This window comes from Taudactylus pleione, unplaced genomic scaffold, assembly GCF_031769625.1.
Source record: "Taudactylus pleione unplaced genomic scaffold, aTauple2 ptg000155l, whole genome shotgun sequence".
NCBI classification, from domain to species: Eukaryota; Metazoa; Chordata; class Amphibia; order Anura; family Myobatrachidae; genus Taudactylus; species Taudactylus pleione.
In genome coordinates, this window is record NW_028284557.1 from 4,909,612 (window position 1) to 4,937,421 (window position 27,810).

Below are 27,810 nucleotides of genomic sequence, written 5' to 3' on the forward strand. Positions count from 1 at the left end.
GCGGAATGGGGAAATCATGCTCACTGTCAGACATACTGAGTGTGTGACCCGGAGCTGTATGTGACCACCGCACTTCACAACAAGTTGTATAGTGAGGTATAAATCCACCATGCAACACCGCACCGCAAGGGCTTGTTAGCAGAGAAGAAAAACAGGGATAGGGAAAATAGCTGACAGTATGTGAAAGTGAAAGTAACAGACAGCAGCGCTAGCCCAAAGTCACATACAATGCAGAATATTGAAAACCCTGCAGTATCTGCGCTTCATCAACTAACCAGACCTCAGCCTGGTAGGAAACAGCGCTGCATACACTGACCTTGCACCGGAGGAGAGGTATGCAGGGGGACCCAGACCACGATGCCCGCTTTAACAGCTTCCAGCAGCGTTTGCCACATGTATTAAAATGGCCACCGAGGAGCAGAGGGAGGGCTGGTCCGGGGGCGGAGTGCATGCAGATGCCTAACCACCTTGTGGAGAGGCCGTGTGCAGCGGGGGAGGCGCAGGCTGCTTAGCAGGGAAAGCGCGCTCCCCTGGCATGCATTTAACCCCTGGGACGCTGGACATTTACTGTTTCTGTCCAGTCCTCAGTCCCAGGGGGTAGCGGAAAGCGCAGGGATGAGTAGCCTGGTTCCACACTGCAGCCAGTCCCCAGGGAGCCCCCTGCCTGGGGACTAAGGACTGTGCTATTCGGCTGGGACCCACCGCGGGACCTTGCAGCTTACCTGAACCCCCGTAAATCCGGCCACAGTCCGGGCAACCGGGGCCACCGCTAGCTGTGACCCCCAGTCACCCACCAGCATCCCCGGATCAGTACCGGCGTTCTGGTACCAGCGGGGTGTAGGAGCGACGACATGGACGTCAGTACATACTGTCCATGTTGTCTGCTCGTTAGATGTGCAGCCACAGCTGCATTTAAGAACCAGGGGCCTGCAGACCCCCACTCAGTACGGTGCATCCGACTTCGGCCAGGTACCGACGAAAACTGAGTGCCTGAGGCTCGGGGGCGGGGTATAGGAGAGGGACCCCAGTGCATCCTGGGAGGATGGAGAAGTTTTTAACTCTGTGGTGCCTGGATGTCTGCCGCCATCGCCTATACCCCAAGGTATCCTGTGGATACCCTATGGACCCTGATGTAGAAAAACGCTTTTTCAGAACTTTATGAATTTCATAATTTCCACTTCATAATTATCGGGGGGACAATTGTAACTTGGAAATATCAGCGATATCTTCTGTGTTACAAGAATGATGAATTACCCTGGCACTTAATTTCTACAAAAACAGGTGAAAATCTTAATTTTCACCTACTTTGGTAGAAATTAAGTGATACTGAATAGACCCCTAAGAGTTTTGTATTAGGATGCAACCAGAATATAATAAAATAACTGAGCAGAGGGAAGGAAGACCACCGGCTCCTTCTTTCTTTTGAAGAGGGGCGCTACCGAAGCCAGGGAAGTATCTGAAATCCTTAATAAAGCAGACCTATGTGCTTTTAACCAAGGCATCAACATCGACATGAGCTAGGTTCTCCTCTCAGGCAGAGGAGGAATCAACTTTCAATGTCTGGGATAACAGTCTTCCGGGGAGTTGCCAGACTGGAAGTCCTAGCCTGAATGGAGAGGCGTAGAATCATACCTTCGGGGTGCCTTGCACTTGAGGGCTCTAGCATGTGATGTAGGGAGCTGAAAACCTGCACCAAACCCTGAACCCAGGCTGGTTCCGAGATGGTCGGCTGCTGGTCCCCGAGAACAGGATGAGAAGAGGCTAGTTGAGGTCCGCTGCAAGCCCCTGAGATGGGCAGGGCTGTCCTTCCCAGGAAGCTGCCACAATTGAGCTCGCCAACTGTCGCATGGCAAGCGACAGGGAGGCTTCCCACGCAGGTTCTTGTGGGGTCATCAGGTTCGAGAGAGGCTCGTCCTATGCCTGAACACCGGTCACAAAAGCCAGTGTGATCCTGAGCCGAACATGAAAAAATGTTCTTTACAGGTTTTACCAATATAAGCATGCAGCACAGGAGCACCCCTCTCCTGGGAAGACTTTGCAGAGGTTCCCTTGGAAGACAGTGTCGCTAAAATTGAACAGCACACAGACATAGTACTAAACTAAGTGACGTGTGGGGGCAAGAGCACTAAATTGAGACATTACAAATAAAAGAATAAGTGGTCTAGTGGTAGTGAAATACTGTAAGCCCTAAGTACAGTGTAGGGACTACAAATAAGCACAATTTTGAGAACAATAAACACCTAACCCGACTAAATTATGAAAGCAGTAATATCTTATTGCACTCTAAACTAATATACATAATAAAAATAATAACTGCAAAACAGTTTAAATGCTCAGGAAAAATGTTTACTCAAACAGAACAGGCACAATCGTCCCAACAACCAACACAAATAGGTAAGGAAGGGGATTAGAGAAAAAAACAAACAAAAAACTGGCACCGAAAAAGTGAGGTATAGGGGAGGCAGGAAGTCCTCTCTCCGCGCAGGCAGTCCAGTGTTGGAAGATGACTGCTCAGCATCTGGAAGTGGAAGTAGAGAGGAGCCTTTGAGTGGGAGCCCAGGAACAGGAACCAGCCAAAGGGTGGGGGGTGGTGTGGAGAGAACAGGGGAAGGCTCCACCCACTTCTGGAAAACCCCAGGTACTTGCCCCACAATAATGACGCTCCCGTTGCAGCCATGTCCCTGGTGGTCTAACGGTAGTACAGAAATAATTGTGCAAATGCTGCCAGTACCACTGGCAGCGTTTGCCGCTATAAGTCTGGTTCCCCACAGAGTGAGGAGCCACTTACCTGCCCCCTTGTCCAGCCGCAGCTCTCCCTTGTGCCGAGGAGATGTTCTGCAACACTGACTCCATTGTCAGCACGCCGGCTGTCGGTGATGGAGCGGTCAGCGGTAGCGCATGCAACACTTACTGCTGACAGCCCTGATGATTCAGTTGTGAAGAAAAAACAAAGTCAACAGCCCAGAAAAAAACATGCCCTTGGGGCACCAAAATCTGGCTTCAGGCAGGGTATTTTGGAGGAGGAGCCTGTACTGCTCCCAAGAATTCAACGCATTGGTGCCCAGACTCTTGCAGCTCCACCAATACCCACAGTTCCAGTATCCCCCATTGGATTAGAAAAAAATATTGGCTTGGCTGCATTCGCTATGCATTAATAAAAAGAGGTTATGTAGGCAATTCCACTTGGTGACATCCATACACCACATTATTTGTAAGGCTGTGTATCATGTAAGTAGACATTAACAATCTAATGATACATTAAATTACCTTCTTTTATTACAGTGCGCTTCACACAGCTTCCAATCAGCGTGTTGCAAGCCATTTGATGTCGGATGAGGTTGAGGATGGTAGGCACTCGCCCAGGGTGCTGGAATGGGATCTTACTCAGTAGGGTCCCCTGTAGACTCCTCCCATCAGGGAGAGGGGCATCTTTATTGAGAAAATAACAATGCTGCTGACCCGGCAAAGACTGAAAAAAAAAAAAAAAATTAAAAAGGGGCATATATATATAACACATGCACACACAATCATGTTGCAAAAGTTTTAGGCAGGTGTGGAAAATAGGAATGCTTTCAAAGATAGGTGTTTTTGTGCATTTTGTAAATTGATAAAAAAAAAAAACTATAAAGTAAATGTGCAGAAGAGAAATCTAAATCAAATCAATGTTTGGTGTGATCACACTTGGCCTTCAAAACAGCATCAATTCCACTAGGTACACTTGCACAAAGTGAGGCATTTTGTAGGATTATAGTCAGGTGTATGATTAACCAATCATACCAAACAGGTGATAATGATCATCATTTTCATATGTAGGTTGAAACAGTCATTAACTGAAACAGCTGTGTAGGAGGCTTAAAACTGGGTGAGGAACAGCGAAACTCTGCTACAAAGTTGAGGTTGTGGAAGACAGTTTCAGGTCACATGTCATACACCATGGCAAGACTGAGCACAGCAACAAGACACAAGGTAGTTCTACTGTATCAGCAAGGTCTCTCCCAGGCTGAGATTTCAAAGCAGACTGGAGTTTCAAGATGTGCTGTTCAAGCTCTTTTGAAGAAGCACAAAGAAACAGGCAACGTTGAAGACTGTAGACGCAGTGGTCGGCCAAGGAAACTTAGTGGAAACGCATCAGATTAAAGACACGCCATGCTTAATTCCCTTCGAAATCGGAAGATGTCCAGCAGTGCCATCAGCTCAGAACTAGCAGAAACCAGAAGACGTGGTCTTTATGGAAGAATTGCGGCCAAAAAGCCATACATTCGACGTGGAAACAAAGCCTAGCGACTCAACTATGTACGAAAACATAGGAACTGGGGTGCAGAAAAATGGCAGCAGGTGCTCTGGACTGAGGAGTCAAAGTTAAAATATTTTGCTGTAACAGAAGACAGTTTGTTCGCCAAAGGACTGGAGAGCAGTACAATAATGAGTATCTGCAAGCAACAGTGAAGCATGGTGGAGGTTCCTTGCACGTTTTGGACTGCATTTCAGCAAATGGAGTTAGGGATTTGGTCAGGATTAAAGGGGTCCTCAATGCTGAGAAATACAGGCAGGTACTTATCCATCATGCAATACCATCAGGGAGGCAGCAGAATGTCTCCAAATGTATTCTGCAGAAGGACAACGACCCCAAGCATGCAGCCAATGTCATTAAGAACTATCTTCAGGGGGAGTGGACTGGAGTAACATGTTGTAGGACACTTTTTGCCAGCTCTCCTGCTAGATCTGGATTACTTATCCTATATACGTGGAAGTACCCTCTCCAGCTTTGGTGTATCACCGGGGTATTCCTTCCTGCACTTCCAGATATACTCCCTGTCCTCTGTGGGCTTATGTGCTGATCTGTCCGGCCGGGTCCCGTGCTGTGGTGATTCTGATTCCGGTGGCTTTTGGTGTTGTATCTGGATGACTATTCTTTCTTGGTCCCTGGCGGTGATCTCTGTCGGTCAGGCTGCATAGCTTGTGAACTCTGCTCCTCTGAAGGTGGTGAGATGATTTTGGTGTCGGCTGCCGCCATTTTGGGTCTGCTCCGGTCTGTGGCTATTTCCAGAAATTCTCTGTATAACTATGCTGGTGCTGTGTCTGCACTGCTTCAATATCTCCTGATTCAGAGGCCATTTGGATTTCTCTCCTGATGATTCCCCAGCACAACTGCAGCCTGGCGACTCTCGCTCACCTGTCTCCTGTGTGGTTTCAGCTGGTGAGCTCTGGCAGTGTGCTAGCTGCCATCATGCCGCAGGGGCTTCCTCACGGCCACTGTTTCGATCCCTCTGCTGTGCTGAAGTTCCTGAACTGGGACAATTACTCCTGTTGGATTGCTGGCTCTGGTTACAGAGATTCTATAATTGTTTGTGGCTGTTTATATCAACCAGGTCTGCAACAAATCCTCCAGGCTATCAATGCCTCTACACAGACTTCTCAATAAGCTTGGCACCATGTCAGTGGATATAATTTCTCCCTGCTGTACCCCTCAGAAGTTTTGTGAACGGGTTAAGCCGGATATTCCCGATTTCTGAATTTACAGTCCTCACAGTTTATATGACCGCCTGCATCTTGGATCTGTTCAACGTAGCTGTGGGCCTTCTGAGAGATTCCTTCTATGATCCTATTTGGTGTACTGAGAGTACAGGATTTATTGTCTATTGTGTGCCTTCCTGTTTCTCCAGTGAGTTGGGACAGGACTGTTCCTTTATTTCTATTTTTTGAAGGGGCAGAGGCGTGGCCGGACTAATGTCTAATGATTTGCAGACCATTATCAGGCCTTACTAATTGTTACTTTTAATGTGTATTCTACATATCCTGTTTTTCCTTTTTTTATTTCATATCCGCTGTGTTATATGTTTATCTGTAAAATTTCAATGATTCTTTATAGGAGAAGCTTCAGTTTTGTACAATGCGGGAAGATCTGGGTCTAGCCTAGCTCATTCAGTTTATTGCCCTTATTATTTATTTAAGTTTACCATCTGCTATTTGGGGATTTGTAGGTAGATTAGTGTAGTTTAGGGGAGGACGGGTGTTAGGGGATCGAAAGTAGAACTATGTTGGGTTTGGTTATACAGGGTGAGTGGTTATAGAGAGGGGTGTTTTGGGTGTAATTGTTTTGTATTGTTATTTGGCAGATATTTGTTAATGTGATATGCAGTTAGTATATTTAGGACTTTACTGGCAATGTATTTAAATATTTTGTTTTGCCTCCTTTAATAACTCTTGTTATCAAGATTTGTAAACCCAAATGGCGCCTTCGGGTTCCTGTATACTCCTTCACTATGTTAGGGGGCTATGAGTATATCCTGTTTAGTTTAATACGCTTTTCCATTCTCTATATTGGCATAAAACCATTGTATGCCGCATTTTATCTGTACTCCCTGCCATGATTATTTTCTTTCTTTGTTTGGAACATAAAATTTCAATAAAATGATTGACTGTAAAAAAAACAAAAAAACAAAAAACCTATCTTCAGCATAAAGAACAAGGAGTCTTGGAAGTAATGATATGCCATCCCACAGAGCGCTGATCTCAACATCATCAAATCTGTCTAGGATTACATGATGAGACAGAAGGATTTCTGCAAGCTTACATACACAGAAGATCTGTGGTTAGTTCTCCAAGATGTTTTAACAACCTCCCTGCCAAGTTCTTTCAAAAACTGTGTGCAGGTGTACCTAGAAGAATTGATGCCACTGAAGGAAAAAAGTGTGGTCACACCAAATATTGATTTGATTTAGATTTTTCTTTCATTCATTTTGCATTTTGTTAATTGATAAAAATAAAACTATTAACACTTCTATATTTCAAAGCCTTCCAGGTGTGCTGGATAATCGATATCGCATGTTGTTGGTGGGTTGGAGGCACCGAAAAATGCACGATATGAACGATAACAATATGATCGATATAGTTATCGTTCTTTTTAATCGTACCGTGTGTACGCACCATTACTTTGCAGCATTTTTTCCACTCCTGCCTAAAACTTTTGCACAGTACTGTATATTCAGTTATTTATATAACACACACATATTCCACAGCACTTTACAGAGAATTGGCCAGTCACAATGAATATGTACACACTCAAACATACACAATAGGGTTTATTGTTTTGTTGGGAGCCAATTTGGATATTTTTGAAGTGTGATAGGAAACCCAACGGGGTAAATATAAAAACTTTACAGTTATGGTTAAGGTGGGATTTGAATCCACTTCCTCAGTGCTGTGAGCAAGTAATCCATACAATATATCATAGAGTGTGTACCCAGCAGAAGGTACATATACTATAGGCAAATTACAACCTGTGATTTATATCTGTGTTAATATCTGAGTATTTTAGGATATCATCAAGTTATTATTTATAGATTATGCATACCTCCCAACATGACCCTTTCCAGGCGGAACACAATGCTCTGTTCCTGGACTTCCCTCTTAATTTATGATTGCCATCACCGGTGTTGAACTAGCTAATTGATAAGAAAGGTCATTCAACACAGGTGGCTGCAATCATAAATTAAGAGGAAAGTCCAGGAGCAGAGCATTGTGTTCCGCCTGGAAAGGGTCATGTAGGGAGATCATACGATTTTTGGGTACCTACCGTTGAATCCTTTTCTCTGAATCAGGCTGGGGGACACTGGACCATGGGTTGTAGGTGGGAAGGCGTGGATTTGGCACCAACACTGAAATCTATAACTCCTCCCTTCTGCAACCCCTGACTTCAGTACAACTTCAAAAGTGCCTGGTAAGGAGAAGCAATACTCCATGACACTGTCACTCCGAAAAATTAAATTGACGGTCAATACAACCCAAAACCATAACTCATACTCAATACCGCTGAGCGTGAGGGAGGGAACACAGTGTCCCCCAGCCTGACTCAGAGAAAAGGATTCAACGGTAAGTACCCAAAAATCCTATTTTCTCTTTCGTCTGGTCTGGGGGACACTGGACCATGGGATTTTCAAAAGCCGCCACCATGGGAGGGAACGCTCAGATTGCCCGAACGGTGAACTGTACGCCCAAAATTGGAATCCCCGGAGGCAAAAAACATGAAACCTGTACTACCACACAAACGTGTGGACAGAGGACCAGGTAGCTGCACGGCAAACCTGTTCAGCCGAGGCCCCGTGACGCGCCGCCCAGGAGGCTGCCACGGCCCTAGTGGAATGAGCCAACACCCTAGCTGGTGCTGCTGAAAAGTAAATGGAGAGAGCCGAAATCTGTACCTTCAAAAGATTGAAGCCGTAAGCCGGCCTCCAGATATGCTAAAAAACTTGGCAGGTGGAAATGAGCAGTATGTATTCCCCACTGCTCACACCACACAATATAGCTTTTCCAAACCCTGTGCTAGTTCAGCGCGGAATCCTGCTTCCGCGCCCGGAGCATGGTCCTGATGACTGAAGGGGAAAAACCCCTGGCCTTCAAGAGCCCGGTCTCAACAACCAGGCCATTAAAGCCAACTGAGGTAGGCCCTCGTGACGGAATGGCCCCTGTAGCAGAAGATCTGGATGCAGAGGCAAAACTCCAACCCGGCCCTGAGAACAGTGGCGAACCACGACCAGCGTGGCCAGTTTGGAGCCACTAGGATGACTAAAACCTGCTGCTCCCTGACTCGACGGAGTACTCTTGGTAACATGGGAATTGAAGGAAAAATGTAGGCCAGACCGAAGTTCCAGGGAATTGTCATGGCATCCATTGCAAAAGCCAAAGGATCTCTGGTCCTTGCACAAAATCGAGGGACATTCCAATTGTGGCGAGACGCCATCAGATCCACCTCCGGGCAGCCCCCATCTCTGGACCAGCTGCTGGAAAACCTCCGGGTGGAGAGACCACTCCCCTGGCAGGAACGTAGTCCTGCTGAGGTAGTTTGCCTCCTAATTTTCCACCCTCGGTATGAAGACTGCTGAAATTGCCGGGTGGAACATCTCCGTCCAAGAGAGAATGAGACTTGCCTCTGCCATGGCAAGTGCGCTTTTGGTTCCGCCCTGTTGGTTTACATATGCCACTACCGTGGCATTGTCTGATTGGATCCTCACTGGTCGGCCCAGACCCGGAGCTCCAGCATATTTATTGGGAAACCTATCTCTGATGATGACCAGGTCCCCTGGAGACAGAGGTTCTCAGTCACCGCTCCCCAATCTCTGAGACTTGCGTCTGTGGTGACAATAATCCAGTTGCGAGTCAGGAGAAGGTGATCAGTAATCAGCCACCAGCGAAGTGACTGACGAGTGCTGTCTGACAGAACCAGCAACTGAGAAGAAAGGTCGTCTGAGCAGCTCGTCCAATTCGGAGAATCTCCCACTGGAGAATCTGTGAATGGAAGCGGCTGTACTGGCTGGTCTCGAAGGTAGAGACCATCGTGCCTAGTAACCTCATGCCCAGCCAAATGGATGGCCGAGGGGCAGACAACACTTTCCTGACTAAGTCCTGAAGTGCCCGGGCAAGAAAACCCTTTCCAGTGCTGTATCGAAGATCACCCCCAAAAACGGCCTGAGGTGAGTCTTCTCGAGATTCAGTATCCACCCATGATGCTGTAACACCTGCACCGTGTGATCCAGGTGGAGCTGCAGTTGGGCAGTGGAATCCGCCTTTACTAGCAATCGTCCAAATAGATAATCACCGTTATTCCCTCGGAATGCAATAAGCTTGCCATTGCTGCCATGATCTTTGTGAAGACCCGCGGAGCTGTAGCCAAACCGAACGGAAGACCTGGAACTGGTAATGGGCTCTTTCGACCACAAACTGAGTAGAGACTGATGCCCTGCCCAAATCGGTATGTGGAGATATGCATCTCTGGTGTCGATAGACGCCAGAAACTTGTTTGCCGACATACCCTGGATCACTGATCGGAGCGACTCCATGCGAAACCGATCCACCCACAGGCTAGCATTCAAGGCTCGTAGATTCAAAATCGGCCGATAAATGCCGTTGCGTTTCTGGACTAGGAACAAGTTGGAGTAAAACCCCTGTTCCTGTTGAGACTGTTGAACAGGAACTATAACCCCTTCTAAACAGAGGGAACTGATAGTCTGGTTTAAGGCCCGTCTCTTCTCCGGCTCCCTGGGTAATGCTGTAGCGAACAAACGTTGTGACGGCTGCCCCCAAGGGTCGATCACATACCCTCGGGAGACAATGCCCCTTAGACAGGCATCTACTCCCGAAGCTACCCACCTGTCTCAGAAAAGAAGGAGACGGCCCCGTACCTTCCCTGAGACCGGATGGGTACTTGGCTTCTCAGATGCCCTAGCACCCGGACGCCTGAATGTGCTGGAGAATTTACCGCGGGGGCAGAACCCCTACTGGGAAAAGAGCGTCCTCAGGCCCCCTGACGACTAATCGTTCCCCCTCCTCGAAAGGAAGAACGGAAGACTCGGAAACTTGAGCCCTTTAGCTTCTGGGGCACCACAGGCAGAAAAGTGCTCTTTCCACCTGTCGCCTGGGATATAATAGTATCAAGCTCAGAGCTGAACAGGATGCCTCCACAAAAAGGCAGAGACCGTAAAGCGCATTTAGATTTGGTATCAACCTTCCAGGCGCAAAGCCAGAGTGCTCTACGTGCCGCGACTGCCGTGGCTGAAACTCTAGAGGAAATCTGCGCTCCATCTTGTGCGGCCTCACACACATATAGGGAAATTCAATATGGAGCGATAAGTCCGTTTTTTGCGTTAATATCGCACCTATGACGTCATTATCGCAGGTTTTAGTTTTACACTGTATTCAATTTCAAAGACTTTTCGCAGGTTCGAAAAGTCTTTGAAAAAAAACAGGGATAACTTTTCACCACTGAATAGGTGGCGAAAAAAAGTGCAGAATTGGGGTTTAGGGGTGCAGGCTTAAAAAAAAATAGCCTGCACCCCTGGGAATGACATTTTAAAAAGCACTGTGTCAAAAAAAAAGAAAAAAAATAGGGACACCCCAAAATATTAATAAAAAAATTGGGGTGAAAAAAAATAAAAATGGGAAAGTGTTTAAAAATAGGGAAATAGGTTCAGGGCTATTCTGCAAGTATGCGGCAGGTGCATAGATGCAGAATTTTTAAAAAAACTTACTTTAGGGACATAAAAATATGCTAGTAGTACCCATTTTCATGTACCCCAACTTTGATGGGACCACTTAAAAAAACGAAAAAAATAACCTAAGTGCTCTTCTGCAACACTTCTTCAATGTCAAGAAAAAAACACCTGCTGCGGCTATTTAAATCCCCGACTTTCATTTGCAGGCTAAAACGGGGTATCCATAGTGATCCCCCATGTTTTTACAACTTTAGGGGGGTCCTGCAATTTTTTTCAAGGAAAATTTCGTTTTTTTACTCAAATCCCACTTCGCACCTTCCCGTTTTCGTAGATTTGATATTGAATACGGGGATAAAGCGGGCGTGCGCCCGATACTTTATCCCAGAAAAATCTCCGATATGAAACGTAAACTTCGACAGCGAAGTTTAAGTTTCATATTGAATACCCCTCATAGTCTGCAGCCGCACGTATCTGTTCCCCCAGTACCAGTAAGTCCTCTCTGGATGAGTCACCAGCAAGGCCTGCCACTAATTTGTCAGCCCACTTCTCCATGGCTCGAGAGACCCATGCAGATGCCAATAATGGGCGAATAACCACTCCGGCGCCCAAAAAAATACTCCTAAGGCATCCCTCCAATTTATTGTCCAGCGGATCCTTAAAGGAGGCCGCCCCTTGGACCGTCAGAACCGTGTGCTTTGCTTAACACGCCACAGCCACATCCACTCTTGGAGGCAGCTCTCACTTAGCGACCTGCTCCTGTGGGAAGGGATAAAGGGCTGCAAACTTACGAGGAGTACCATACTTTTTATCTGGGGTCTTCCAGGCTTCCTCTACCAGATCTGAAAGATCCTGAGACACTGGGAAACAAACGACCCTCTTAAGCCTCCGCTTAAATAGCCCTTCTGCCCTAGCTCAGGCATCAAGGTCCAGACAGTCCAAAGACTGGTCCTCTACACCCTGACTTGACGCAGAGTCTGAACCTTCCTCATCAGGCAGAACCTCCTCTTGGAGTTCCCCCTCTTCCTCTCCCTCGGGATCTAACTCCAACAAGACACTGGATGGAGGACGCTTATGCGTAGTTTAAGACTCCTCAAAGAAGCGTTCCATAAAGGCAGATACTTCCTCAGCCCCTACCGCCAAGCGCTCCATGGTACGGACCTAAGGAGGGTCAGGACAATGGTAACCACCCCCTGCAACAGCAGACGGTGAGGGCAAAACAGGCTCTGGCGCTGCTTGGGATAACTCCTCTCTACGGCGGAGCAACGTCACCAGGTCAGAGAGTGAACAACTCATAGCCTGAGCCCATGTCGGCTCCTCCGTAAGCGGAGTGGCTCCCCCAGCTGCCTGCGCACACGTGGGCCCCAGCTGACAGTCCATACACAAAACCCCTGCATCCAGTTGTCCACACGGCAATTTAGCCTGACACTGGGCACATGTAAAAAATATAGCCATAGTGGGGTTTTGGCCCTCTGTGGACTTTTTGTCCGTCATTAGGGCACCCACCCTTTCTGCGCTGCCCTGCCCTGCCACAGTAGTCAGCCCGGAAAAGAAAACAAAATACAAAAAATATAACAAGTGGCAATGAATATGCAAACACTCCAGGCAGGCACAAGAACAGATTACAGTAATACTGAAAACTACTTAGCTGTACGCTGCAGTGTGAAAGGAGCTTGCTCTGTCCTCCCTCCATGCTGTTCAGGCTTGTGTCCTTTAAAAAGCTGTGATCAGACTTCCTGGGAGCCTGCATTTTGCCACTGGAGAGCAGGGGGAACTAGCAGCCATGGCTCCTCCCCCCGTCATACTGAAGCGAGCCTCACTGTTCCTTCCGTCAAGTGTTACTCCCCTCAGTGGGGAAAGCACTTGGACTGACCCGCATTTACCTACAGCACCTGGTATTCCCAGGTGGTCTCCCATCCAAGTACTAACCAGGCCCAACACTGCATAGCTTCTAAAAACATCCTGTCCAGTGTGGTGTTGCCAGGGCCGGCGCTAGGCTGTGCTGCGCCCAGCGCCGTCCTCTGTAGCCGCCCCTTCCCTCCTCCGCTCCCTCCCCCTGAGCTTAAATATCTCCTATAGCGCTGGGAGGGAGGTGGGCGTTTCCTGCGCCCTCCGGAAACAGTAGCGCTCCGGGTGACGAACCGGCTTGCCCGTGCCTGGAGCCGCTACTGCGTGTTGCTGTAGGTCTCACCTGCGGTCGGTCTATAGTCGGCGCTCTCCCCACAGGAGCCGCCGACACGAAACCCAGCAAGATGTTGCCCGCCATCCAGGACCATGCTGACTGCCTGCACCTCTACCAGGTAACAACAGGGCGCTATCCCCGGGCACAGATGGTCTTTTCAGAGACTGGAGTGTGTGGAATGGGGGAAGTGCTCAGTGCCATCCCCCCCTTAGATGCGGCTCTCACCACCGCTTTGCTACAAGCAGCGCACAGTACCTATAGTAAAAAATAAACATAACATTACAAATAAAGGAAAATCCCTAAGCTAAAGAAAAAAACATGCCTCTCTCCACAGGCACTAAACTTACACTGAAGTCAGGGGTTGCAGAGGGCAGGAGTTATAGATTTCAGTGTTAGTGCCAAATCCACACCTTCCCACCTACAACCCATGGTCCAGTGTCCCCCAGCCCAGACGAAAGAGAAATGTATTATGGCCTAGGGAAGTCACTTTATATTCAGCCACTGAACAAGTCACAATACTCTTGAATCAGGGAGTAGATTTACCAAAGCTTCTAAACAGACAAGTGGTGCTGTTACTTATAACAATCAGATTCTGTCTGTCATTTCTGTATTGCATTCTAGAAAATGAAAGGCAGAAGCAGATTGGCTACTATGGACAACACTACCACTTGTCTGATTTAGAAGCTTTAGTAAATCTATCCGAAGTGTTAAAATGCCACTTAGTCCTGTGCATCATTCATATCAAACTACAAGAACCTTGACAACTATAATAATGCAAAACAGTTTGTGCTCTTTAGCTCACCCAAATGACAATAAGGTATTGCTTTATATACTTAATACAAGAAAATAAATCATCCTGCTCACCCAGATCAAATCGGTATAAACTAGAGATGTGCCGGCTCGGATTGGTTCGGATTTTCCTGCCAAGTTCGGGTCTCAGAAAGAGGCAAATAGTCATTTTTCCTGGACTTTTGTCCATGAAAGATGACGTTTCTGGCGGAAGAAATCCGAACTTGTCGTCGGGAAAATCTGAACCAATCCAAGCCTGTACATCTCTAGTATAAACAAGGAGCAAAAGGCAAGCCATGAAGAAAACAGTAGAAAGGGAACAACTTTGGAAGACATCCAAATTGCAAGAAGATAAAAATGTTTACGGTTTTCTAATTCACTTCAGAAACAGAGCTAGATCCAACCATGGCTTCAGCTACAAAGAACATCATCACCTTACAAACTTAGTCAACTTGATAGGCTCTTGCATATCTGAATTATCAAAAGCACTAGGGTACCTTGAAACAAATGGTATACACTATCTAACAGAACGGTGGCTTAAGTGCAAAGTGGAATCCAGCATCAAATTTCAGAACACAGACCAGACAAAACCTTTGAAGTCTCAGTGAAATTTAGGGTTTTTTTTTTAATAAAACAAGTTGAGACATGTTCCAGAATCCATAGAAACAATCTACTTAGACTGTTCCAATTTTGTTGCTACTCTAAAAGTGCTAAGCAGCAAGTTAAAAAATATCTGTGTTATACATAGATGAGACCACAGTATGGCCTCATAAATATTTGTATCACTGCTCACTTATAAAATGGACCACTTCTGAGATATCTATCTTCTTCAGGTTCCATAGGGTCCACATGAACTACCTTGGGTATGTGGTTGGAGTCATCCAGGCACCAGTCAGACAAAAGCTTTCAGCTCCCAGAGTGCCCTGGTACTCCTCCACATATACCCTGCCCCCAGCAACAGGCATTCAGTTTGTAAACAAGCCCATGGCAGGAGAAGGCCAGTGGAGAAGGAAGTACAATTTACACTAGAAACACTCACAAAGATGAGGGAATCAGTGATAAGAAGGAACAGATCCCAACTGAAGCCAGGAGAGTCAGGGTGGGTGCCCTGTGGACCTCGAAGAAAAAAAAAAAGTTAACAAAAGGTAAGTCTACCATAACTCTTATTTCTTCTTCAAGTTCCATAGGGTCCACAGGAACTATCTTGGGGATGTCCTAAAGCAGTTCCCTTAAGGGTGGGGATGCTCCTGAGCATAGAGGAGAATCAGCCGCCCAAAGGTAGCATTCTGAGAGGCAAAAGTATCAAATGCATAAAATTGATGAAAGTGTAGATAGAAGACCAAGTGGCTGCCTTGCACAATTGTCCAGCAGAGGGGCCATATCTAAACGCCCACGATGGTCCCACAGTCCGAGTCGAATGTGCGGTGACCGTGTTTGGAACAGGGAGATCAGCTGGTGTAGAAACCCGCGATATAGTCATACGCAGCCACTGAGCCAGAGTCTGCCTGTTAGCTGGCCAGCCTCGCTTGTTAGAACCATACAGTACAAAAAGCGCATCTGATCTCCTGATGGAATTGATACGATCCACATCCAGAGAAGCTTCACCTACAGAAAGGTCTAAAGACTGGAACTACAATTTTTCTTCATTCAAATGAAAACGGGACACTACCTTAGGAAGGTAACCCGCCTGTGTACAGAGGACAGCTCTATCCTGGTGAAAAATCAAAAATGGGGCGAGACACGAAAGCGCTACCAAATCAGAGACTCAGCGAGCCGAGGTGAAAAAAGGTCTTCGCTGTCAACCACTTGTCCACTGTAACCAAACATTCGAAGGGGGGAGCCTCTAGAGCCCCGAGAAGCAAGGACAAATCCCACGGTGCCACCGGAGGAACAAAAGGTGGAGAACACCCTGCAAAAACGTTATTATATCCGGCAGGGGAAAGATTCTATGCTGAAACCAAACTGACAGCACAGAAACCTGAACTCTCAAGGTGGCCAGGCTGAGACCGAGGTCTAATCCAGCCTGGAAAAAAGCAAGAACTCAGGAGACCCTAAAAATCTTAGGATCAAACTCTGTGGGAATACCATTGAAAAAGGAATGCCAAATCCTGTAATAGATGCAGGCAGAAGGCAGCTTTCTTGCCCTGAGCATCGTCAGAATCACAGAACTAGTGAAACCTTTGGCTCTTAAGATGGAAGACTCAAGAGCCATGCTGTCAAAAAAAGATGAGGTAAGTCCGGATGTAGGCAGGGACCTGCTAACAGATCCGGCCATAAAGGAAGTGGAGTGGGCCAAGCAGGAGCTATAAAGTATCACCCTGCCGCCTTCTGAGGATCCATGGGAGCAAGGAGATTGGTAGGAAATAGGTAAGCTAGCCTGAAGTACCAACTCACTGCCAGAGAATCCACGATGGCGGCTGAGGGGTCTCTTGTCATGGACCCGTACCTGGGGACCTTGTGGTTGTGATGTGAGGCCATGAGGTCTACGTCTGGTAGTCCCCATCTGTCCACCAGGAGCTGAAAGACATCCAGGTGGAGAGACCATTCTCCGGCGTGTATATCCTGGTGACTTAGGAAGTCTGCTTCCCAGTTGAGGACTCCTGGGATGAATAGTGCAGAGATTGCAGGAAGATGACGTTCTGCCCAAACCCGAATATTCGCCACTTCCTTCATGGCTGCTGGACTTTGCGTGCCTCCCTGATGATTTAGGTAAGCTACTGTGGTTGCGCTGTCGGCCTGGATCTGGACCGGCCTGCCTTGGGTGAGGTCCCGTGCCAGAATGAGCACCCTGTAGACTGCACGAAGCTCCTGGATGTTTATGGGTAGGTAACTTTCCTGGGTTGTCCATCTGACCTGAAAGGTATGAAGACCTGTCACCCATCCCCATCCTCGAAGTCTGGCACCCGAGGTGAGGAGTACCCAATTGGGATCCATAAGGGGCGACCCTTGTCCAGATGAGCTGTCTGTAGCCACCATGAAAGGGAGAGCCGAACTCCTGGTTAGATGAGGATCGTTTGAGACCTCATCAGATCATACTGACTGTCCCAAGGAGACAGAATCCAATGTTGTGGGGGCCTGGAATGAAACAGGGCATATGCCACCATGACGAAGGTGGACATCATGGACCTGCATTGCTGAGTGAACTGATACTCTGCAACTGCGGAGCAATTGCGTACCTGTAATTGTAGAGCAGAAATCTTGTCCACTGGCAAGAAGATCCTTTGTGCCAGGGAATCCAGTAGTGCCCCCAAATGTACCATCCGCTGAGTTGGAGAAAGGGAAAAACTTTTCCAACTGATTAGCCAGCCGTGCTCCTGTAGACAGGCAATGGCAGCTGGAGATGATTTTGTAAAACCTCCAGAGACTCTGCCATTATCAGTAGGTCGTACAAGTATGGCAGTATCCGGACTCCATTATCTTGGTAAAAACCTGAGAGGCTGTGGAAAGAAGAAAGGGTAGAGCCTGAAACTGGTAATGTTGCTGAAGAACAGCAAATCTTAGGTGGAATAGTGGAAAAGGTACATGCAGATATGCATCCTTTATGTCCAGGGAAGCCATGAAATCACCAGGCTCTATTGCCAGCATAATTGACTGTAGGGTATCCATACGGAACTTGGGCACGTGGAAGAACCTGTTGAGAGATTTCAGATTCAGAATACGACAATGAGAGCCATCTGGTTTCTGAATCAAAAACAGATTGGAATAATAACCCCTTCCGTGTTGAGTCAAAGGAATTGGGATTATCACCCCTGAGCTCAGTAGGACATGAATGGCCTCCTGGGGGATCAGGGCCCTTGATAGTTCTTTTGTACAACTCCTCCATCAGACCCTAAGTGTGGAGGAAGCCTCAGTGAGTTCTTGGTTTGCAGCTTGGCATTCCTGCTGGAACTAGCCTGTCTGGAGAAATACTGTCCTTTAGCCTTTCTCTGAGGGCGAAAAGACCGAAATGAAGGCTGCCTATACTTAGAGGTAGCTGTTGATGGCACACTGGCAGATTTTGAGGCTGCCACTGTAGCCACTATCTTATCCAATTCTGGTCCAAGCAGTAACTTTCCAGCAAAAGGCAGGGATTCGAGAGCCTTCTTGGATCCCGCATGTGCCTTCCAGGACCTTCACCAAAGAGCTCTACGAGCAACAACCAAAGTTACTGATGTCCTAGAAGCCAGAAGTCTATAACCACTTCTCCCACATAAGATGCCACTTCTCATATCAGGGAGAGATAAATCAGTTGTTCTCTGGTAGTATCTGGTATAGTGTCTTCCAGTGCCACCGTCCATTTTTCTATGGCCTTGAATACCTAGGCTGCGGCCATAGGCGGCCGGGTAACCGTTACAGATAATGCAAAAGCCGATTTAAGACATGTTTACATTTTTCTATCTGTGGGATCCTTGAGGATGCGGACGGTCTAGGCAATGTAGAGCTCTTGACTAACCGTGCCACATGAGCATCCACAGTAGGAGGGACTTCCCATTTATTCGTCAGATGAGAAAGGGTATAAAAGATGCTAATCTCTTTGTAGCATGGAACCGTTTATCCGGAGTACTCCATACTTCGGACATGAGATCAGTAAGCTGCTCAGACTGTGGAAAGTGATCCTTTACCACATTCTGACGTCTAAACAGCGGAGCTTTAGATTTAGACAGGCCTCCTCATCCTCTATATTAAGGACGGATTTAACCGCTCTCACCAGAGAGGGGACATCCACAGAGGAATGCTGGTCTTCCTCACCTGAGATAAGACTCAGAAATGGAACCCTCTGTGCATCATCAAACTCATCTGATGATGCATCAGAATCCAAAGGCTGGGCTGACTGAGAGGATGACCTCTTTCGCCCAAGAAACTTATTGTTAACCGGTCTATTCGCTTGCGCCTTTTGGTGAAGAGCGGTAGACGGTTGAAACCTGTAATTGCTGTGTGTACCAAATAGTGGGAGGCTGTACAGGAACCGCCATGTGGTCCACTAACTGCATCATAACCTGAGACAAAGAGGATACTCAGGGTGGCTCTTGTACAGGAGCTGGTGTACTGGACTGGAGAGGTAGCTCTTTATAACAGACAGCACGCAAGCCATCCTGAGATGACAAGCCTGCCAAACAGGATTTACATGAAACCAGTACAGGGGCTTCAACCTCCTGTTTCCCTGTACTCTTTGACATAACAAGCAAAAAGGAAATAATGCAATGTGACAGCCTTCACAAATAACTAGTAAATGTGAAGTACAAAGGAAACCCCCACACACCTGTAACAGAGGGATGAGGAGAAAAACAGTGATAGTTATAACTGACAGTCAGAAATAAAACTAAGTATCAACACAGCAGCTAGCAAAGAGTCACATACAATGCATATGCAATTTAGTCGCAAATGGGCTCAGAATCAACTACTCAAATTGGTAGGATATAGAGTACTATATATCTGACCCAGGGGAGAGATATACAGGGAGACTGACCCAAAACAGCTTCACCACAGATCGTGAACTGTAAGCGTCTCATATGCACGAGGAAGGTAGGAGGAGCGACCCAAACGTGGGAAAACCTTTGACGGATCAGTGTCTGGGTCGGTGGAGGAGCTGATGAGGTAGAGCCTAACTCCCCTAAGCGGCATCAACTGGCCGGTTACGCTGGCCTCATGGCAGCAGATCTGCATCTACTGCCAATCCCTGACGTCAAACGATAAGGCCCCGGTGGTCTAGTGGGGGAGCAGACGGCCCCGGGCCCTCACTGCATCGGCTTCTGGTGCGTATCCAGCCCCGGAAGTGAGCAATCGCCTTACATGACATCTCTGTGCGTCCAGTTGAAGTCCAGGCCGCTAGCAAGCTCTGCTGTGACCTGCCGAAATGACCAGAGATGTTACTGGTGTTGTGGGTAGGAGGAGGTAGACCGAGTCGCAGTGCAGGCATCTTATTATGATGCTCAGCACTGCTAAACTCTGTAAAATAGAATAATAAAACAGAAAGTTAAAGCTTGTTATAAAGGAGAGTCTGAATCCTGTGCACCAAACGAAAAACTGAATGCCTGTGGCTCGGGTATATGTGGAGGAAGACCAGGGCATTCTGGAGGTGAAAGCTTTTGACTGTTTGGTGCCTGGATCACTCCAACCACAAACCCAAGGTAGTTCTTGTGGAGCCTATGGAACCTGAAGAAGAAACAGTGATCGCAAATAAGCGCTATAGCGCATATTTTACCCGGTAACGAGGACCGGGGACTCACATTTTCAAAATGGGTGAGTCCCCAGGGACGCTCTCCGCTACGGCTAATCTCTAGCTCCTCATTAAATGATTGATGTCCCTTGCCCGGCTGCAGGCAATAAAAATCAGAAGCGGAGTCAGGCCAGACCTCTTTGGCGCCTTACTAGATTGTGCAGCGGCACTACAGGGACATGCAGCTCAGTAGCCCGGCGTGACAAAGCCCCTGCACCTGGAGTGAAGACATCCTCCAGTAAGTGTAAGGGCCTAAGCGGGTAGCAGGTGGGACTCAGTGTGGTATACACTGAAGCTCCAGAGACAGCTCACCACATATTTTGTTTACTTCTCACCAAACCCTCTGCCCAAACTAATGCTAAATTGTTAGATTTACAGAAAACCTTAAAATTAGATGGAACACAGAAAAGGTCAGACAGGACCCCAATTTTTTAAACTGGGGGGTCCCTGGGACCCACATTTTTTTTGTCTCAGCGTGATCACTGAAGATAGACATGATCTCAGAGATGTGGCCCATTCTATGAGTGAGCACTGATACAAATATAGAGGAGGCCATACTTTCAGACTCATAGTTGAGGTTGGAGATCAATAACGGAGTGTTAGAGCCCCTTGTGAAGGCAGAGATATTCTTCACAAATTACATTTAAACCATCAGACTTCGAAATAAACCACTCCCATAAGCATTATTTTAATAAGATTCTGCCTAAGGTATAATCATTGTTAAAATTACCTACTTCTATTTCAGAGGGGGGGGGAGAGAAAAAAAAACAACAACACGAGAAAAACACGTACTGCATAAAATCGCATATTGTGGTTCAGAGGCTCCTTATCCTTAGCCAGCTCAAACTGGGTGACCAGCTCATAGTGAGGCGAGAAGGTTGGAGGGGTGTCAAACAAAGGTATTCCTATGGACAGGATAAGAAAATAAAATCAAACTGGGTGTTTGGTGATCTGTAACAGTTGTGAATATAAAAGTCTAGAATTGTAAAAAACACAATATTGCTGCAAATGTAATTAAATGCATCGCTGTAGCTTCCATGCATCTGTGTATTTCATCAAAGCCTTCGGATCCTCCTCAGTCGTTAATTTGTCTTTCCCTTGGAAACCACTCTATTCAATACGTAGAGTAGTCATGTCCAATGGCAACAAACAACCCAGATAAAAAGACAGTAAAAACATCTGCTGTCTGAAGGTGGTAACACGATCTAATAGTCATCTCAACAAATCTAGAATTTCATTGACATTCTTCCTGCCAGTAGGGGAGAGGTACAATGGATATTACTAGTGGAGATTGACTAATAGCATAGGTTTACTGTCCCTTATCTGTAATACTTTCCTGACTACTTAGGTGCTGTTTCAGAGAACTGGGACTTATGGTGGGTACACACTATACAGATATATCTGCAGATCGAGTGATCTGCAGATGATGGTTGTTCGTACACACTGAACGGCCATCATCTGTGTCTGCCCGCAGGTCCCGGCGACCAGGGGGCGTGTACCGCCCCCCTCCTCGCGGCTGCCGCTCTATGCGTACGGGCGGTATGCCGACCGCCCGTACACACCTGCCGATGGACAGATATATCTGCAGACATATCTGTCCATTGGCTGTGCAGCACAGCCAATGCGATATATTGGTGAACGCCGGCATTCACCGACATATCGCGGATACACACTGCCTGACGGGCAGCAAATACATTGGCCGATCAATTGATCGGCCAATGTATCTGTCAGTGTGTACCCAACTTAAGGGGGGTGTTTAACATAGAGATATAAAATATTAACCAATCAGTTCCTAAATGTCATTTTTCAAACAGTCTGTAAATTGTAAGTTTAAAGCGGATTGGTTGGTTCTTTATCTCTCAGTTTTATCTCTCTCCAAGCTTTCATAAATACCCCTCTGTGTCAATTATAAACTAAACACTTAACGACACAAACAAGGCCGGTTGAGAGAAGTAGAAAAGAAACTTGAAAAAAATAATAATACAGAAATCAACTCCTGTCCTCACCTGTGCAGTTTTGAACTTTCTGGATAAAACCACTGGACACAGGAATGGGTTGTGGAAATTTAAGGAAAAAACAAGCTGGGAGGTCCACACTGTTGGCATTGGTAATGGAGGAGAAAGAAGGCGTTCTGCAAATAAGAACAAACCCTTAATGATAAAGAGATCTGAAATGTTCCTTTTTCACCTAGAAATGTTATTCCCCAAATATGTTCTATAGATGAAATCAGCAATCCCATATACAATATTTTTTGAACATCACAGTTTGCACCTTCAAGACATGAAATGGATTTAATTTTTCCAAAATGTCCTCCTAGAACTCAGTCTTCTATTTTCAGTTGCAATGGTGTAGTTATAGGACCGCCATATCAAGATAGTGTCAACCATCAAGAAACACTGGTTTCACTTCTCAAACCATGATAGCAGCATAAAGGAAGAAGGGGTATGCATGCTGACAAATGGGTTCTCCAAATCCTCTCTGTATTATGTCAGGTGACTGTGGTTGCCATGGTAGTCACATGACTTTTCATAATATGTAAATCCATAATAGCAGAGTAAGGTTATAACAAAATTAAAAAACCCACAGACAACATTTTTAATGGAATCGCATTAGCACAAAATTTCTTTTGTTAAAAGCTTATAAAATAAATGCCCAACATCTATATTCACAATATAATCTGAACACCTGATCATGCTTTCTTGATTTGCAGACAATGCAAATTTATAGAAAATGAATGAGCACCTTCTCCTTACCCCTTATTATCGATGGGGTGGGAGCCCATTATCAGAGGAGCGATGGGCAGTTTGTACATTGCCGATGTGGCTTCAATGGTAACAGATACATTCAAACCAAGAGATCGAGGAAGTGCTAGAGAGGGTAAAACAGGTGTAAGGTTATAGTAAACATAAGTAGTTTAGCAGATATATAGAGGTATTCAATATGGGAGCGAAAACTCAGTTTTTGCGTTAATATCGCACCTATGACGTCCTTATCGCAGGTTTTAGTTTTACACCGTATTCAATTTCAAAGACTTTTCGCAGGTTCGAAAAGTCTTCGATAAAAAACGGGGATAACTTTTCACCATTAAATAGGTGTCGAAAAAAAGTGCAGAATTGGGGTTTAGAGGTGCAGGCTTAAAAAAAATAGCCTGCACCCCTGGGAATGACATTTAAAAAAGAACTGTGTCAAAAAAAGTTTTAAAAAATATAGGGACACCCCAAAAAATTTATTTAAAAATTGGGGTGAAAAAAAAAAATGGGAAAAAATTGTTTAACAATAGGGAAATAGGTTCAGGGCTATTCTGTATGTATGCGGCAGGTGTGTTCTAGAATAGATTTATAGCGGCAGGTGCACAATTGCAGAATTTTTAAAACTTACTTTAGGGACATCAAAATATGCTAGTATCCATTTTCATGTACCCCAAATTTGATGGGACCACTTAAAAAAATGAAAAAAATAACCTAAGTGCTCTTCTGCAACACTTCTTCAATGTCGGGAAAAAACACCTGCTGCGGCTATTTAAATCCCCGACTTTCATTTACAGGCTAAAACGGGGGTACCCATAGTGATGCCCCATGTTTTTACAACTTTAGGGGGTCCTACAATTTTTTTAAGGAAAATTTCGTAACTTTACGCAAATCCCACTTCGCAGGCTCCCGTTTTCGTTAGTTTCATATTGAATACGGGGATAAGCGGGCGCGCGCCCGATACTTTATCCCAGGTAAAAGCTCCAATATGAAATGTAAACTTCGACAGCGAAGTTTACTTTACATATTGAATTCCCCTCATAGACCTCTTTTAGGATATATTGTATACTGTTTAATTTCGTCAATATAACCTAAAATAGGAATAAAAATAAATAGGTAAAAGACTGACCAATACAGATTTAGGAGAGTTTATTTCATGGAACAGTAACACCATGGCCTGTAAAGGTTTATTAATTACCATTAATACACAACCATATATGGTGCACCATTCAGTCAGATCTGTGCTCCATTTGGAGTGCTCACACACCTGTACTATACCCATTCCACACAATTCCTTGGACCCTCCCAGCATGTAGAGAGGTGTGTCGGTCTATAACTGAATGTGAAGTTTGTGTTGTTTGCTTCCCACTTTCACTTTATAACTCACCATGTAGTTCATTCAATGTTATGGTTGCCCCTGTGATATCATCAAATAGATCATATGGAGTGATGTAATACTTCAAATTCATTACATGCCCTTTAAATGACAGACAAAAAGAAAATATTTACATATTTGACAAAGACCAGGAACCCATTGCAGTCAAAAGTGTATCAGGCCTTTATAATAGTGCTTCTCAAAAGCAGTCCTAGTTTTTAAGATATCCATGCTTGAGCACAGCAAGTTAAATAAAAACAACTGACACACTAATAAAGTCACCTGCGATCAAGCATGGCTATACTTAAAATCTGGACTGTGTGTGCATTGAGGATGGAATTTGAAAAATTCTGCTCTAGAACGTAGCTTGTACTCTTGATGCAGATATTACCTCCACTCCTTGGTGTCAGGTACCCAACTGTTCCCTGGAGTATTTTGTCCAATACACTGGCATTGGTTAGCTGCCTGGGTGTAAAAAAACAAACATACACATCACTAGAACTCAAAAAAATTTTGATCAACACTTTATTTTAGCTCATTCAATTGCTAGAACACTCACAATAGTACTTACCAGTACATTGCAGCCATTTTTGTGAGGTCCATCTCTAAAGACTGAAGCGCCAAAAACATTTTCCTATGGAAAAAAGGGAAGTTATACAGGTAGTCACATACCGTGCATCATGTCAACTCCACCAGGTAGTGGTCACTCACTTATCTCCTGGCATCTTGTACAGGTTCACCAGACTCTTCAAATACTGTGAAAAATCCTCAAAATTCTTTTCCCTAAAGAATAAGAATATAAAGAGACAGCATATTATATTGCAAATGGCTGCCTCGTCTGGTACTTTCATGATTAGGATGAGCAACACTTGGAACAGTTTATGCAGTGGGCATTTGACTGGTCGATTTTCATTTTATCCCTGTATGTCTCATTTCCATGTATTGCTCATCTCACTCAGTGTACATAATAGTGTAACCTACATAATAGTGCACCCTCGTGGAGGAGCATGAACAATGCATGGTTCCAATGATCTTGTAAGGGTCGTGCATCTTGCTTTAGTATTCTGTAGCTCCTCAATTATGTGTCATCTCTTCAAGGTATTGCCTTTTACACACAGGTCAACAAAATGGATGCACACATTGAAGGTAGCCTACAAGAACTATTTTAGAAGGCAGAAAACTTCATCTAACCCTAAAAAGCCACGCTTTACTAGACTAAAACTAAAGACATATTTAAGTAGTACAACAAACCTTAATTGATGTACAAGTTCCGGACTGCTCTGTAAAGAAAAAAAAAGTGATTCATTGATATATCTTTGCTGAGTTTGAGTCTCCTAGCTATATTTTATTAACATTTACTTATATAGCGCCAGCATATTTAATTGCACTTTACAATTGGGAACTAAACCGTAGTACAACAAGACAGGGTAAAAACAGACAACTAGGTAGGAGGGCCCTGCTCGCAAGCTTACAATCTATAAAGAATGTCAACAAGGAGAAGCTTTGTCTTATTTAGCAACATTACAATTAGGTGCAAAACGTGCACTAAACAAAGGCAATTATAAACTTCTTTCATTGCCTAACTTGTATCCGACGTCAGTGGAAATATTGCATCTAAACGTGATGTTAGTGAGCTTATTGTCATGTATATTAGAAGCCAATGAAAGGAGTTCAATGTGAGTCATCTTATTGGCTACCACAATTGCCTGCCATTTTTCTTATATGAGCAAAGGACTTAAAAGATGTATGCAAAAAAAGGATGTCAAATAACAGAAAATTAGTAGCATTAGTAGTCACATTTTAGGTTATGTTGTACTACACAGTGTGACATTTTCCAGATATACAAGATTGTGTTTCCACTCACCATTGGGCTTTCACCCTGATGGGCAACTTTAACATCACACAACTGGCCTTCTGGATCCAGATGCACTTCTAAGTAGAAGAGGTCTGAACTTATGTAACACTCTGTGCCATTAGGACTTAAGTTCGATGTAAGTCTGGAGTCAAGAAAAAGATACTAGTCAGTATTACAGTCGTCTAATATACTATTCTACGCTGCAACAGTAACAGGTATTTCAAAATAACTTCTTACATAAAACATCTGTAGATTAGAAACATAAAAGGACATATGTAAGCTGTACTTTAATTATACAGGCAATCTGTAGTTATCATTGGCTCACCCATTTTGTCTAGCTATGGACTCCAGGCGATCAGTCATGGCAGAGAGGGAAGACACTGAAATACATCAAACAGTTTATCAGCAACAGAAGTACTGCTTTTTGTATATATTTATATAGAACAGTAATCACCTTTCAAAGCTTTCTGTAATGTTTCCAGGCAGCCAACAAGGTGCTGATGACCTCCAGTCATCATTCCAGTTCTTTTTTCCTGCACAGTGGAATACAGACAAGCAGGATGTATGAGTAAGTCCACACTAACCAGTAAACATTTCTTTAGTTCATGGAGTCTCAGTGTTGGGGTAGGGACCTCAACCTAGTTTATTTATATTTTTCTGTACAGTCTACAGTGCTCTCCTCAAGATAAATTTAGAGGGCGCTCCACCCTGCTTTTTTTTACATGCCACCTGGCACTATCCTGCTCCAGGGGGTCTGAAAACCAAAATCACAGTCGAGTTGCAGAAACAAAGATCCCTCCCTGGTCTTTAAGAGGCAGAGTGTGGTTTGAACAGCGGGAACATTACAGTAAAGATAGACAGAGGGGCATATTTTGAATTAAGTGCAAGAATTGCAAAAACCCTGCACATGCAGGGTTTTTCCAGCAGGTGCGGGAATTGTGCTATTTAGTTATGTGCAGGGTTTTTCCAGCAGGTGCGGGAATTGTGCTATTTAGTTATGTGCAGGGTTTTTCCAGCAGGTGCGGGAATTGTGCTATTTAGTTATGTGCAGGGTTTTTCCAGGAGGTGCGGGAATTGTGCTATTTAGTTATGTGCAGGGTTTTTCCAGCAGGTGCGGGAATTGTGCTATTTAGTTATGTGCAGGGTTTTTCCAGCAGGTGCAGGATTTTTGCTATTCAGTTAGGTGCAGGGTTTTTCCAGTAGGTGCGGGAATTGTGCTATTCAGTTAGGTGCAGGGTTTTTCCAGCAGGGATTTTTGCTATTCAGTTAGGTTTTTTTTCTCGCAGCTCCAGAACATTAAAATATGGATTTTAGGTAAAATTTGTTAAGAAAAACAGTCAGGAATTGCTCTGGGACCCTTGTGGCACACCCCTAATGACCAATTAAGCAATTGGAAGTTTCCAATTAGGTTACTTAGTCAGTAATTTTTACCTTCTGAAGCACTGACTTCCTCCAGCGTTGGAGTCTGTTCTTCTGCAGCAGCAATGTGTGAGTGTGTGTAAGCGTGTGTGTACACCCGGAGGCAGCAGAAGGGATAACTACATCTCCCAGCAGCCACCTACCCACTCAGCTGCGCCCTTGCCAGTGCAAAGATGGAGGGGAGATGACCTGGAGCAGTGGAGACCACCGGACTGGTGAGTATCTTCCCCCCCCCCCCTTGCACTGCTGGGTTTTCTAAGTA

The 27,810-nt window shown here is 45.4% G+C and overlaps 1 protein-coding gene across 1 annotated transcript in view; it reads right to left on the bottom strand.

Moving 5' to 3' along the window:
• MED1 (mediator complex subunit 1) overlaps positions 1 to 27,810 on the bottom strand; it is a 77,052-nt gene that overhangs the window by 18,168 nt on the left and 31,074 nt on the right. Inside the window, exons 3-14 of the mRNA XM_088474617.1 lie at positions 26,584 to 26,662; positions 26,455 to 26,509; positions 26,139 to 26,271; positions 25,526 to 25,554; positions 24,986 to 25,057; positions 24,846 to 24,908; positions 24,666 to 24,739; positions 24,287 to 24,376; positions 22,906 to 23,020; positions 22,159 to 22,283; positions 20,945 to 21,057; positions 3,268 to 3,469 (exon numbers count right to left, since the gene is read on the bottom strand). Coding sequence (XP_088330743.1) covers positions 3,268 to 3,469; positions 20,945 to 21,057; positions 22,159 to 22,283; positions 22,906 to 23,020; positions 24,287 to 24,376; positions 24,666 to 24,739; positions 24,846 to 24,908; positions 24,986 to 25,057; positions 25,526 to 25,554; positions 26,139 to 26,271; positions 26,455 to 26,509; positions 26,584 to 26,662 — 1,150 coding nt within the window. The remainder of the gene's footprint in view (positions 1 to 3,267; positions 3,470 to 20,944; positions 21,058 to 22,158; positions 22,284 to 22,905; positions 23,021 to 24,286; positions 24,377 to 24,665; positions 24,740 to 24,845; positions 24,909 to 24,985; positions 25,058 to 25,525; positions 25,555 to 26,138; positions 26,272 to 26,454; positions 26,510 to 26,583; positions 26,663 to 27,810) is intronic.